General features: G+C 45.9%; 1 protein-coding gene across 2 annotated transcripts in view; it reads left to right on the top strand.

Moving 5' to 3' along the window:
* Positions 1-488: 488 nt before the first annotated feature.
* LOC141105220 (natural killer cells antigen CD94-like) overlaps positions 489-14,757 on the top strand; it is a 69,390-nt gene continuing 55,121 nt past the window's right edge. For both annotated transcript variants that reach the window (XM_073595107.1, XM_073595106.1), the window contains exon 1: positions 489-566. In XM_073595107.1, the coding sequence (XP_073451208.1) occupies positions 554-566 (13 nt within the window). In that variant the 5' untranslated portion in view covers positions 489-553. The remainder of the gene's footprint in view (positions 567-14,757) is intronic.

Raw genomic sequence — 14,757 nt, 5'->3', positions numbered from 1 at the left:
TCTGGGACACACACATGTCCCAGAAGACATGGGGGGGGGGCTCGTTGAAGAAGAGGATATGACTTCCTGCACCATGGACCAGATGGATCGGAAGTACAGGTTGTACTTCATAAAAAAGGTAAGTTTTTTTTTAACTAGCCAAAAACGAGAGGTGGAGAGGTGGTCTTTCATTTAAGACCACCTCTTAAAAGTGGGTGGAACTCCACTTTAATGCACATTATGTGTTAATGCATGGTCTCTTAGAGTTTTATGAAATTTGTTAGCTTCACGAGGGCCTGATTGGAAGGAAGAGTTCTCCAGCAACTAACAAATAGGAAGAAGAGGTCCTACTTGGTCTTAGCCACATTTTCCAACCTATGGCCATTCATAGGTACAGGGGGTGAACTGACGGTAAAAACTGTGATGTTCTGAGGCCTCAGTGGGAGTTTATGGTCAGCTTACATATTTGATGTTAACACACAGGAAGCCGGCTGGCCTGAAAAATTAGGGCAATGTATATAGAGGTTGTTTCAGTAGGTGGGGATCTCACACATCATTCGTAAGTAAGCAAGACATGAACACTCAGGGTAAGTGGCTATTATCTGTATTATTTATGACATTGTATTATTTATTGAATATGTATTTGCAATATACAATGTGTATATATATATATATATATATATATATATATATATATATATATATATATATATATATATATGTATGTATGTATGTATATGTGTGTGTGTGTGTATATGTATATATATATATATATGTGTGTGTGTGTGTGTGTGTGTGTGTGTGTGTGTGTGTGTGTGTGTGTGTGTGTGTGTGTATATATATATATAAATTACAATGAATTAATTAATCATTTAAATAATTAATTAAGTGTTAATTATTTTAATTATGATGATATTTTATGATGTCTTGCCGTCTGAAAATGTTAAAAGCAGATTTTGCCATTTGGCTAGTTTTCTATAGAGTGGGAAAAGGTTCAAACTGAAGTTTAGTTAATTTTTTTGGTATACAACACCAGGGAAATAACTTACTTGAAATTAGGTGCTCCCCCTACCCCTGTCCAGTTTGTTTATGTATAGTTTAGAAATCTTCTCCCAACTTAGTGATGATCTTCAGGCTTTTTTAGTGGTTAACATCGGCATGTGACAACATTGACAACCCTGGACACAGCCGGAAGCACCTTCCTCCTTCTGCTTCAGGCCAACCACAGAAATGTTGCTAAGATGGATTATCCTGTGGCTGCTCGGGCCAGGGACGCAATTACTATAGCTGTAAAGACACATTATTTTAACTGGGGGCAAGATCAGGAGCTTTTGTAACTCAGAGACAGGCCCCTACAAATGAGGACTGTCCCTGGTAACCAAGGACATCTGGACACCTTATCACGCAGGATCAGCATTTCTGCAGAGTTCTGGACACATTTAATCACCCAGGTGGCATGCGACCATCACACAGAATGCAACAGACTACACATCCTTGGCCACCCGACTAAATGCGGCCTTGGAGAACTGTTATAGGGACAAGTGTCCCCGAAGGAAGATTTTACCTCGCTTTGCCTCTGTAACATTAGTCAACAGGACAAATAAAGACGATGAAACTCCTAAACGAGGGTCACAGATCACAATAATAAAGAAAATACTTGACCAATGTAGTGCTACCCCTCTGGAAGCCGCTGATATGCTCCCCTGCTCTTTCCCACTTTTGTCACACAGCCAGGCACAAAGTAGATTCACACAGCCCAGTGCACACACTTCCTCTCGTTGTCTTTAATGATCAGTCTAGTGGTTTTGTTTTAGTTGTTTTATTTTTGGAGAACTTGGATAGGGAAGAGGATTCTACCTTTCTTGTAAAACTGCAGTGAAGTCCTTGCAGAAGGCAGATAAAGACTTCTCTTTGGCAGCAGCAAACTATTCACAGAGCTAAGCGGTGTTCCTTAAGTAGTGGGCAATCTTGGACAAAGCTCTTCCGAACACTAGCCAGTGATTTGTTGTTCAGACCCTCAGCTGACTATGTAGCACACCAGAAGGAGTTAAAAGCACAAGTCTTTGGATCCTTTAGGTTGTCTGTACTCACAAAATGTCCAGGGACAGCTGGTAGCCTTCCTCCAACTTCCAAGTGACACTCTATAGCAGTGATACCAGACCAGATCTGCAATAGACAGCCCCTTCAGCCAGCTCTCTGTAGAACCAGGGTCACTCTCACTAACTTCAGCCCCTCGGGACTCCCACCTAAGGCCACATGCCAGCAATTCAGGCCCTCAGGTCGCCCACCTGAGGTCACATGGCAGCAAGTGCCAGGGGAGGCGGCAGCCTCTCCCCTAGCTGGTACAATCCACTCCTGGGTAGGGATGAGCTTCGTGTTCGAGTCGAACCCATGTTCGACTCGAACATCGGCTGTTCGATCGTTCGCCGTATTGCGAACGATATGGGCCGTTCGCGCCAAATTCGTGTGGCGCGTCACGGCCCATAATTCACTGCGGCATTGCAGTGCATTGCTTGCTGATGATTGGCCAAGCATGCACTATGACCCGCATGCTTGGCCAATCACAGCGCCGCCTTAACAGAGAGCCATAATTGGCCAAAGCCAAAGAGGCTTTGGCCAATTATGGCTCAGGGGATTTAGTACACGCCCCACACTATATAAGGCCGCCTGCACGGCGGCCCTGTGCAGTGTGTTCCGGTGTGCTTAGAGAGAGAGAGAGACAGTGTCATTTCATTTGAGTTAGCTAGATTAGGCAGGACAGTCAGTCAGTTAGCTGCACTTAAAGTGTATTGTGTATATATATGCATCCCAGGTGTTCCATATATATATATATATATATATATATATATATACACTGTATTCAGTTTAGCTAGATCCGTTCCTGTTATCTTCTAGACTATTTACATTTAGTGCAGTGCGTCCTGCTCACAGTGTTCAGCTAGATCCATTCCTGTTATATTCCTACTGACAGGCAGGCTTGTCTTGTTACAGTATTTTGAAGAAAATTACTGATGTTCTTTTGATCCTATTAGTACCACAGTCAGGCAGCTAGACTATTTACATTTAGTGCAGTGCGTCCTGCTCACAGTGTTCAGCTAGACCCGTTCCTGTTATCTTCTTACTGACAGGCAGGCTTGTCTTGTTACAGTATTTTAAAGAAAATTACTGGTGTTCTTTTGATCCTATTAGTACCACAGTCAGGCAGCTAGACTATTTACAGTTAGTGCAGTGCGTCCTGCTCACAGTGTTCTGCTAAACCTACAAGTTAGTGGGGTGCGTCCTGCTCACAGTGTTCAGCTAAACCTACAAGTTAGTGGGGTGCGTCCACATCACAGTGTTCAGCTAAACCTACAAGCTAGTGCGGTGCGTCCTGCTCACAGTGTTCAGCTAGATCCGTTCCTGTTATCTTCTTACTGACAGGCAGGCTTGTCTTGTTACAGTAAATACAGCTACCTGAAGAAAATTGCTGGTGTTCTTTTGATCCTATTAGTACCACAGTCAGACAGCTAGACTATTTACAGTTAGTGCAGTGCGTCCTGCTCACAGTGTTCTGCTAAACCTACAAGTTAGTGGGGTGCGTCCTGCTCACAGTGTTCAGCTAAACCTACAAGTTAGTGGGGTGCGTCCACCTCACAGTGTTCAGCTAAACCTACAAGCTAGTGGGGTGCGTCCTGCTCACAGTGTTCAGCTAGATCCGTTTCTGTTATCTTCTTACTGACAGGCAGGCTTGTCTTGTTACAGTAAATACAGCTACCTGAAGAAAATTGCTGGTGTTCTTTTGATCCTATTAGTACCACAGTCAGGCAGCTAGACTATTTACAGTTAGTGCAGTGCGTCCTGCTCACAGTGTTCTGCTAAACCTACAAGTTAGTGGGGTGCGTCCTGCTCACAGTGTTCAGCTAAACCTACAAGTTAGTGGGGTGCGTCCACATCACAGTGTTCAGCTAAACCTACAAGCTAGTGGGGTGCGTCCTGCTCACAGTGTTCAGCTAGATCCGTTCCTGTTATCTTCTTACTGACAGGCAGGCTTGTCTTGTTACAGTAAATACAGCTACCTGAAGAAAATTGCTGGTGTTCTTTTGATCCTATTAGTACCACAGTCAGGCAGCTAGACTATTTACAGTTAGTGCAGTGCGTCCTGCTCACAGTGTTCTGCTAAACCTACAAGTTAGTGGGGTGCGTCCTGCTCACAGTGTTCAGCTAAACCTACAAGTTAGTGGGGTGCGTCCACCTCACAGTGTTCAGCTAAACCTACAAGCTAGTGGGGTGCGTCCTGCTCACAGTGTTCAGCTAGATCCGTTCCTGTTATCTTCTTACTGACAGGCAGGCTTGTCTTGTTACAGTATTTTAAAGAAAATTGCTGGTGTTCTTTTGATTAGTACCACAGTCAGGCAGCTAGACTATTTACAGTTAGTGCAGTGCGTCCTGCTCACAGTGTTCTGCTAAACCTACAAGTTAGTGGGGTGCGCCCTGCTCACAGTGTTCAGCTAAACCTACAAGTTATATATATATATATCCCAGCTTACTGCAGCTACAGGCCATTAGTATGTCTGGAAGGCCAAGAAGGAGAGGCAGACAGTCACAAGCCAATAAGAGAGGGCAAGCAGGCTCTGTGTCTAGTGCTGGTCGTGGAAACGGTGCATCCTCATCAGCACGTGGCCATGGGACACGCTTGGCCTTTTTTTCGGCAGCTGGCCATGTTGAGCCGCAACATGCGGAAGACTTGGTCGAGTGGATGACCAAGCCGTCCTCATCCTCCTCATCCTCTCTCACCCATGCCCAGGGTACTTTGTCTGGCAAAGCAGCGGCCTCTTCCCTTGGCTCAATGTCATCAGTGACTCCTTCTCTAGCCCCACCATGTCCTCCTGAGGAGTCCCTCGAACTGTTTGACCACAGTGTTGGGTACATGCTCCAGGAGGATGCCCAGCGTTTGGAAGGCTCTGATGATGATACTGAGCTCGATGAAGGCAGTAACACGAGCACAGACAGAGGGGGTGCCCAAGAAGGACAGCAATCTGGCAGTCATGCTCCCCCTGCTGCAGCATACTGCCAGGTTTGCTCCAGTGATGAGGAGGGAGGGGATGATGAGGTCACTGACTCAACGTGGGTGCCTGATAGGAGAGAGGAGGAGGAGGAGGAGGAGGAGGCGGCACATCACCAACGAGGCAGGATGCCCTCCAGGGGCCAGCCTAAGGGCAGCACATTGACTGCATCACACCCCAAAGCTCCACATGTGCAGGGCGCTGCAGTCTCTGCGCGTTATTCAAAAAGTTCTTTGGTGTGGGCCTTTTTTGAGACGAGTGCATCAGATCGCACCGCTGCTATTTGCAACATATGTCTCAAGCGTATCTCGCGTGGCCAAAACATCTCCCGCTTGGGTACCACATGCTTGACCAGACATATGTTGACCTGCCATGCAGTTCGTTGGCAAGCGTATCTAAAAGACCCACACCAAAGAACAAAGAGGACCTCTGCTTGCTCCTCATCAGCTGAGATTTCCAACCCCACTAGACCTTCAGTCCTCTCTGAGACCTGCACTGAGAGGAATGAAGGCGTAGAATTAGGTGTGTCACAGCCACGTACTTGTGGGCAATCTGATTTTGGTACACCGACGTCAGATTGTACCAGGCAAATTTCCCTGCCCCAGCTGCTGCACCGCCGAAAGAAGTTTGCTCCCAGCCATCCACATGCCCAGCGGTTGAATGCTAGCTTGGCAAAATTGCTAGCACTTCAACTGCTGCCTTTTCAGTTGGTAGACTCTGCCCCCTTCCGTGAGTTTGTGGAATGTGCGGTTCCTCAGTGGCAGGTACCCAAACGCCACTTTTTCTCACGGAAGGCGATTCCGGCTCTCTACCAGCATGTGGAAGGCAATATCCATGCCTCGCTGGACAGGGCGGTCAGCGGTAAGGTGCATATTACCGCTGACTCATGGTCCAGCAGGCATGGACAGGGACGTTACCTAAGTTTCACGGCGCATTGGGTGACTCTGCTGGCAGCTGGGAAGGATGCAGGACAAGGTGCAGTAGTGTTGGAGGTTGTTCCGCCACCACGCCTACAAAATGCTAATGATTGTGACACACCTCTCTCCTCCACCCCCTCCTCTTCTTCTTCCTCCATGGCCTCTTCCTCGGAACCAGCGGTGCTCCGTAGTCGTTCAAGGGGCTACGCAAGTACGCAGGCCAAAAGATGCCATGCGGTGCTTGAGCTGGTGTGCTTGGGGGACAGGAGCCACACTGGGGCAGAGGTTCTGTCAGCTCTGCAGGGGCAGGTTCAGAGGTGGTTGACGCCACGCCAACTTAAGGCAGGAATGGTGGTTTGCGACAATGGCACCAACCTCCTCTCTGCCCTCCGACAGGGACAAATGACCCATGTGCCCTGTTTGGCTCACGTCCTTAACTTGGTGGTGCAGCGGTTCTTGGGCAGGTACCCGGGCTTACAGGATGTCCTGAGGCAGGCCAGGAAAGTCTGTGTGCATTTCCGCCGGTCATATAATGCCAGTACTCGGCTGACGGACCTCCAAAAGGAGTTTAACCTGCCCAAGAACCGCCTAATCTGTGACATGCCCACCAGGTGGAACTCAACGTTGGCCATGCTGCAGCGGCTGCACACGCAGCAGAGGGCCATCAATGAGTACCTGTGCGACTATGGCACCAGGACAGGGTCAGGGGAGCTTGGTTTTTTTTCCCCACGCCAGTGGGCCATGATCAGGGATGCATGCACTGTCCTGTCACCATTTGAGGAGGCCACGAGGATGGTGAGCAGTGACAGTGCATGCATCAGTGACACTGTCCCCCTTGTCCACCTGTTGGAGCACACGCTGCGTGGAATAATGGACAGGGCACTTGAGGCAGAACAGAGGCAGGAAGAGGAGGACTTCCTTAGCTCTCAAGGCCCCCTTTATCCAGACAGTGTTCCTGCGTGCCCGCCGATCACACAGGAAGAGGACGAGGAGGAAGAGGAGGAGCAGGAGGAGGAAGATTGTGTCAGTATGGAGGTGGAGCCTGGCACTCAGCATCAGCAGCAGTCTTTAAGGGATCAGTCCCAAGAAACACATGGACTTGTACGTGGCCGGGAGGAGGTGGCTGCGGACCATGTCGTCCTTAGTGACCCAGAGGACTCCGGACCGAATGCCTCAGCAAACCTACGCTGCATGGCCTCCCTGATCCTGCAAAGCCTGCGTAAGGATCCTCGTATTCGTGGTATCAAGGAGAAGGACCAATACTGGCTGGCAACCCTCCTTGATCCACGTTACAAGGGTAAGGTTGCGGACCTTATCTTGCCATCGCAGAGGGAGCAGAGGATGAAACATCTTCGGGAGGCCTTGCAGAAAGGTCTGTGCAACGCGTTCCCAGAGACTGGGAGGTTACAAACTCCTGTTTCTGGACAACGTGTTGCTGAGGCTTCGGTCAGTCAAAGAAGGAGCGGTGGAGAAGGTGGCCGTCTGACCGATGCGTTCAGACAATTTTTTGGTCCGCAGCCCCAAGGTATGATCGGTTCCAGCAACCATCGCCAGCGTCTGTTTTACATGGTGCAGGAATACCTAGGGGCAAGATCAGACTTGGACACCTTTCCCACCGAAAATCCTCTGGGTTACTGGGTCTTGAGGATGGATCACTGGCCAGAGCTTGCACAGTATGCAATTGAGCTACTGGCCTGTCCTGCATCCAGCGTTCTTTCGGAACGTACATTCAGTGCTGCTGGAGGCGTGGTAACCGATCACAGGGTGCGTCTGTCCACTGACTCGGTCGATCGACTGACCTTCATAAAAATGAATGAGTCTTGGATCACCACCAGCTACCAAGCACCTGATGCTGATGTAACCGAATAATTTTTTTTGAAATCTCAGATCCCTTCAAAGACTGCCTATGCTGATGCTGAGTGACTATCCCTGAGTAATTATCCTCTTCCTCCTCAATCATCACGCTGATAGCTTGTAAGAACATTTTTGGTTCTGGGTGCCACCACCAGTGCCTAAGGCACAATTTTTCAGCCCCTGTTTAACAGGGGCGTGTAATTACGATTTTTGATGTAATACTTTGCAGCAGGGCTCGTTCCTGCATTCCAACTAGAGTGTCTGTGAGGGGTTGCAGTGTTGTGGCACCAGCACCAGTGCCTAAGGCCCAATTTTTCAGCCCTTGTTTAACAGGGGCGTGTAATTACAATTTTTGATGCAATACTTTGCAGCAGGGCTCGTTCCTGCATTCCAACTAGAGTGTCTGTGAGGGGTTGCAGTGTTGTGGCACCAGCACCAGTGCCTAAGGCCTAATTTTTCAGCTCCTGTTCAACAGGGGCATGTAATTACAATTCTTGATTTAATATTTCACAGCAGAGCCCTGTGAGGGCTTACAGTGTTGTGGCCACAGCAACACCTAAGGCCCAAATTTCTGCTGAGTATATAGGGCAGGACCCTACTTTCAAACAACTAACTTACAAACGACTCCTACTTGCAAACGGAAGGAGACAACAGGAAGTGAAATCTACCCCTAGGAAGGGAAATTCTCTCCTGTAAGAGTTAATATGGGAAAAACATTTCTCCTTTCCACTGATGCTTTCCAATCCATTGGGACAAAAAGTGAGGTGAAATCTTCTGAAGAGGAGGAAAGACAGCAAAACAAATGTCACAGGGGTGATAACCCTTCCCTATGTTTTCCAAAAAGCTTAAAAAAGATTTTTTGGCTGGAGCTAAACACGTTAAAAATGTACCCGTTCAAAATTACAAAGAGATTCTACTTAACAACAAACCTACAGCCTGTATACTGCTGTTCAGAGTATATAGGGCCTGGTGGCCCCACACCTTTCCTTATTTTAATTTGGGTGCGGGGTTCCCCTTAATATCCATACAAGACCCAAAGGGCCTGGTAATGGACTGGGGGGTACCCATGCCGTTTGTCTCATTGATTTTCATCCATATTGCCAGGACCCGACATTACATTAAACCCGCAAGCAGTTTTAAATGAGATTTTTTCCTTTAAAAATGACATTTGGTGCAGGGACTGTTCTAAACACGGGAAACACGCGTCACTTTACAGGCATACTATAGACACGCCTCAGGTACGATATTTAAAGGAATATTTCACTTTTTTTTTTTTTACTTTAAGCATCATTAAAATCACTGCTCCTGAAAAAACCGCCGTTTTTAAAAGTTTTTTTTGCATTGATACATGTCCCCTGGGGTAGGACCCGGGTCCCCAAACCCTTTTTAGGACAATACCATGCAAATTAGCCTTTAAAATGAGCACTTTTGATTTCGAACGTTCGAGTCCCATAGACGTCAATGGGGTTCTAACGTTCGTGCGAACTTTCGGTCCGTTCGCAGGTTCTGGTGCGAACCGAACTGGGGGGTGTTCGGCTCATCCCTACTCCTGGGAAAAGACCAAGAGCCTGTGAGCTAGAGTATAAATGCAAGCACCCAGCATGCCTAGGGGCACATACCCTTGTAATTGGCCAGGACTGTATGAATATTCATGCTCCCATCTGCATGGATTCGACCTATTGTTCAGGACTTTCCCTGGTTGCTTGGATACAGGGAAACTTATGAGCAGCACTAGAGCACACTGAGCAGGCTACACTAGCCACTCTCAGCTCTCTGTTAATCAGACAGTCACTATTGTACCTAGCTGTTCCTCTGTTACGCAGAGAAACCAAAACTATTCTGTACTAATGCTAGCACCTAGCGTTAAGGCAGGACAAAAGAGGCATTGTTGTGGGGCCCAAAGCAGCTGCCTCATACTTGCCAACCTTCCCCGGTTTAAATTCTCTTGTCCCTAAAAGTTTTAGTCCCGTGTTGTGTTCCGATATCTCAGTGTGAAGTGCTGCTACTAATGCTCCCTATCTCTGTCCTATTGCCTTGTACAGATGACTCACCTGCAGCCCTGTGTTTACATGTAAATAACTGGCATTGATATGTAAGTAGCGGCAGGGCCGGCGGCATTGATATGTACATAAAGGTTGCATCCATATGTGTATCATGCCCCCCTAATGTCATATTCACCATCACCTCTGCTGAATTCTGCCCACAGAGAAGGTGCATGTTTGAAAGTCCTGCCTGCAACTGTGCTCATCAACTGTGTGCAGATGTAGGCAGAGAATGTACACTCTATGTACAATCCTTCCTTAAATTGGTGGTTACTGTGAATGCTCCCATTACATTATTGGTCAGTGTAAATCCCCATTACATTTAGTGGTCAGTGTAAATTCCATTGTATATTTCATTGTATATTCGGATGGTTGGTGTAAATACTCCTATTACATTGGTGTCAGTGCTAAAAATCCCTCTTTATATTGATGGGTTACGTAAAATCCCCTGTTACGTGGTGGTCAATGCAACCCCCCCCCTCATATTGGTGGTCAGTGTAAATCCCCCCTCACATTAGTGGTTGTAAACTCCCCATTACATTGGTGGTCAGTAGAGAATCTCCCACTATTTACTTGCCACAGATTTCCAGCTTTGCTCTACATGATTCAAAATTTGCAACAGTGTACTGCCTCCTAACTAATCCCCTTCCTTGTCCACTGCCACTGATCCCATCAAACCCCCAGCATTGCCACTGATCACATCCTCCCCACCCCCAGCACTGCCACTTTTCCCAGGAATTGTAGGACCCCTAGGAGATTTCTGTCAATTGATGGGTCCCTCACCTCCCCAGTCTATGGTGTGCACTCAGTGAGGAGATGATGTGTTTTAACCTCTAGCAACCAATCAGTGAGCAATAATGATGTGCACTAACCTCTTGCAACCAATCAGTGAGCAGTAATAATGTGCAGTAACCTCTAGCAACCAAATAGTGAGTGGTAAGGATGTCCAGTAACCTCTAGCAACCAGTGAGCAGTATTGATGTACAGTAATCTCTAGCAACCATCAACAAGCAGAAGCCATGTGTTGTAACTTCTAGCAAATAATCAGTGAGCCGTAATGTGTGCTGTAACCTCTAGCAGCCAGTCACTGAGCGGTAATGTTACACTGTAACCTCTGGCAACCAATCACAATCACTGCCTGATCTGATTCAGCAAACTGATTTTGAGTCTAGATGCTATTTATTGTATGTCTCAGAGGAGGTGGAGAGTGAGATTTCATGAAAGGGGGTCCAAGAAAATGTTTGCCCAGGGTCCAGTCAATATTAAAGACTTCCTGGCGCTAATACAACCCTCTCTACATAGTTGCCAGCTGGAATTTGTTTGATACACGCTTTTATGAAAACTGCTTTATGTAAGTGCAATACTGTTTGATTAAACAGGTTCTATGACATTTTACACTATATGCGGACCTTTATCTATGTATGGAGCGAGATCCACAGCTGCTGGTTGAGCCCGTGACTCTGTCTGCTGATCAGTGACATTGCTGTGTGAGGCATCATTCATCTCATCATTGTGATCATTTATCATTTTATGGTCATAGCTTTCTAGTAAGCGGCTTGTGATCTCTTTCCTGCACACGAGGTGAAATTACTCAGAGAAGTGTTTTTGGGTTTCCAGCTTGGGAAACATGTCTTACCTCTTCCTTTTTTAGATTGTTATCACTATTACACCTTTCTGAATGTATATGTATGAATTATTATCACTATTAAACTTCATGGACTGTTTATGAATTTCGCATGTTTTTCATGTTTGTTTTTTTAGACATAGCGCTGTCCAAGTTTATGAACTATATTTATCATCTGTTGTTGGGGCTCATTCACAAATATTTTTTTCACAGGATTTTATCAATTTGACTTAGCGCTGTCTATGTTCATTCAGCGTATATATTGCACATTTGGACTTTATATTTCTATTTAGAATTTTTTTTGTTTTTTTCAAGTGTGATTTGCACTGTTGTGACCTGTAGGATATAATTGACTTTTTCACATGTTGGACTCTAACTTTTCACCTTTGGGACCCCAAAACACCCTCCCCATGTTGAGGGCATGTGGCCTGGTACAGTCCAGGAGGGAGGTTCTCTCTCATCCCCCCTCCCCCCTTTTCCTGCAGCCTGCCAGGTTTTGCGTGCTCGGATAAGGGACTGGTATAGATTTGGGGGGCCCCCATGCCATTTTTTTAAAATTTTGGCGCGGGTTCCCTTTAAAATTTATACCAGATCCAAAGGGCCTGGTAATGGACTGGGGGGAACCCATGCTGTTTTTTTAATGATTTTTATGTATATTGCCAGGATCCGGCAATACATTACAGCTGCGAGCAGTTTTAAAGAACATTTTTTCCTTTACAAATGTAATTTTGCTGCTCTCATTCATAAAACTATGTATGGCTGCCGTGTAAGCAGCCTTACATAGTGTGGGGCGTGGACTCAGCCCCCTGAGGCATGATTGGCCAAAGGCACCCTGCCTTTGGCCAATCATGGCTCTCACAGCAGATCGTGCTGTGATTGGCCAAAGCATGCAGGTCAGGTGCATGCTTTGGCCAATCAGCAGCCGTCAATGCACTGCGATCTGGCAGTGCATTGACGGTCTCGCCGTTCATTATGGGGTGTTCCCCAGGCGCTCAAATTTCCTGCAAACGCTACATAATGAACAACAAGACTATCAATGCACTGCTGATTGACCAAAGCATGTTTGACTCGAACATCGGGCTTATCCCTATTTAAGACCCCTTTCACACTAAAGGCGCTTTTAGGGCATTTTAGCGCTAAAAATAGAGCCTGAAAAACGCCTCTCAAGCCTCCTCAGTGTGAAAGCCCGAGTGCTTTCACACTTGGGCGGTGTGCTTGCAGGACAGAAAAAAAATCCTGCAAGCAGCGTCTATGGGGCGGTGCAGGAGCGGTGTATACACTGCTCCTAAACTGCCCCTGCCCATTGAAATCAATGGGCAGCATTGCCGAAGCGCCTGCAAAGGCAGCGCTTTTAACCCCTTGTAAACCCCTTCTTTGGGGTTAAAAGTGCCTTGCTCCCGCCCGCACAGCGCCGGTAAAGCTCTGCTAAAACTAGCGGTGCTTTACCGCTAACACGGACGCGCTACCAGTGTGAAAGGGGTCTAACTAGTTCAGCTCTTTGGACATACTACCTAAGGCCAAAAATGGAACCCTTAAGCAGAAGCAGCCTTCAGGCTGTGCCCATTTTATTCAGCCGGTTCCCGGCTTGAAAGTGATCCAACAGCTGTATAGCCACTGGATCACTTTCACAGAGTGGATGGCGTGGTGCCACCATCATGGCTACTGGGTTCTCCATTTTTTTTACCGGGAGCCTGGGACAACAACTGCCGACTCCAGGATGGAGATCGGGGGGAGACCGAGACATGGATCTGTTCTGTCTGTACTGAAAGAAACTGGAAGCAACAATGATTTTGTCACTTCTGATTTCAGATCCTTCATTTCCTGGTCAGTACAACCAGGGGGAACATCTAATCAAGCAGGTCTGTGATTGGTTAGATGGTGTGTACAACCAGGGAGAACATCTGATCAAGCAGGTCTGTTATTGGTTAGATGGTGTGAAGGGTGGGGGGAGACATTGGGGTGTCTATTAGACCACTAATGTCTCAATAAAGAGTACTTGTCACCTGCCCAGTGCTGTCACATGGGGCTTTATTAACCATTTGTGATAGCAATGAAGCAAAAAAAAAAAAAACAAATGAAAATAGTAAAAATAAAAATATTACAATAAAAGGTATTAAAAACAATTTAGCCATAATCCCCGTTGCCCTTCACACACCTAGGGAGTACACGTGTATGTAAACCACAGTTGCACCACACACGTGATGTATCCCCGCAAACGTCAGAGTGAGAGCAATGATTCCACGACCAGAGCTCCTGGGTAACTCTAAACGGATGGGCTGTAAAGGCTTTTAATCATCACCTATGGAGATTTTTGGGTACTGTTGTTTTTTTTTTTTTTTTTGTAATATCACAATTTTAAGACCTGACATGTTTGGTATCTATTTTCTCAACACAACCTCATCTTTTGTATCTTTCCCCCAAAAATTGGTATAATGTTGTGTTTTGCACTAAAATTCATTTTATGATATTTTTTCTAAAAATTTGTGTTTGATAAACAGTTGCGCAAACATCATGCAACATAAAAAATTGCAGCTATTAGCTTGTTATTCTATGGGGTCTCTGCTTTAAAAAAAAATAAAAAATAAATAAATAAATAAATAGCAACAACAGCAGACAATGAAACTTTTTTAAAAACATTAGTATTTATTTTATAAAGAGCAACATAGTAATCTGGTAACATTTATCATAGCATTATAAAGCAACAAGTGTTCAGCTCTTTCACGACACCTACTGGTCATTCATACAAACTGCAGTTTCTTCAACTTATTTTTTTAACCCTTTTGCTGTCTGAGCCGTTTGTGCATTTTTTATTTTTTGCACACATGTTTAAAAAATCATTTTAGGCCTGAAGATTAGGTAAAACCCTCCAACATTATATATTTTCCGAAAGCAGACACTCCAGGGAATAAAATAGTGTCAGTTTCAATTTTTTATACCATGCAATATTAGAGCAAAGTTTCAGTAAAAATACACTAAAGTGAATTTTAGGGCACATAAAAGCAATGAGTTATCCGTTTTTTTGGGTTTTTTTTTGAAAAATATAAAAGATGAGGTTGTGCTGAGGAAATAGATACCCAACATGTCACTTGGCATTAATACAGCGATCAGTGCTATAAAAATGCATTGATTACTGTGTAAATGTCACTGGCAGGGAAGGGGTTAAACACTAGGGGGCGATCAAGGGGTTACCTGTGTTCCCTCAGCGTGTTCTAACTGTAGGGGGGATGGGCTTACAAGAACATGACAGAGATCATTGCTCCTGATGACAGGGAGCAGTAGATCCCTGTCATGTTGCTAGG

The sequence above is a fragment of the Aquarana catesbeiana genome, linkage group LG08 (genome assembly GCF_042186555.1).
Source record: "Aquarana catesbeiana isolate 2022-GZ linkage group LG08, ASM4218655v1, whole genome shotgun sequence".
NCBI lineage: Eukaryota > Metazoa > Chordata > Amphibia > Anura > Ranidae > Aquarana > Aquarana catesbeiana.
This window is presented reverse-complemented; position numbering and strand designations above follow the sequence as displayed.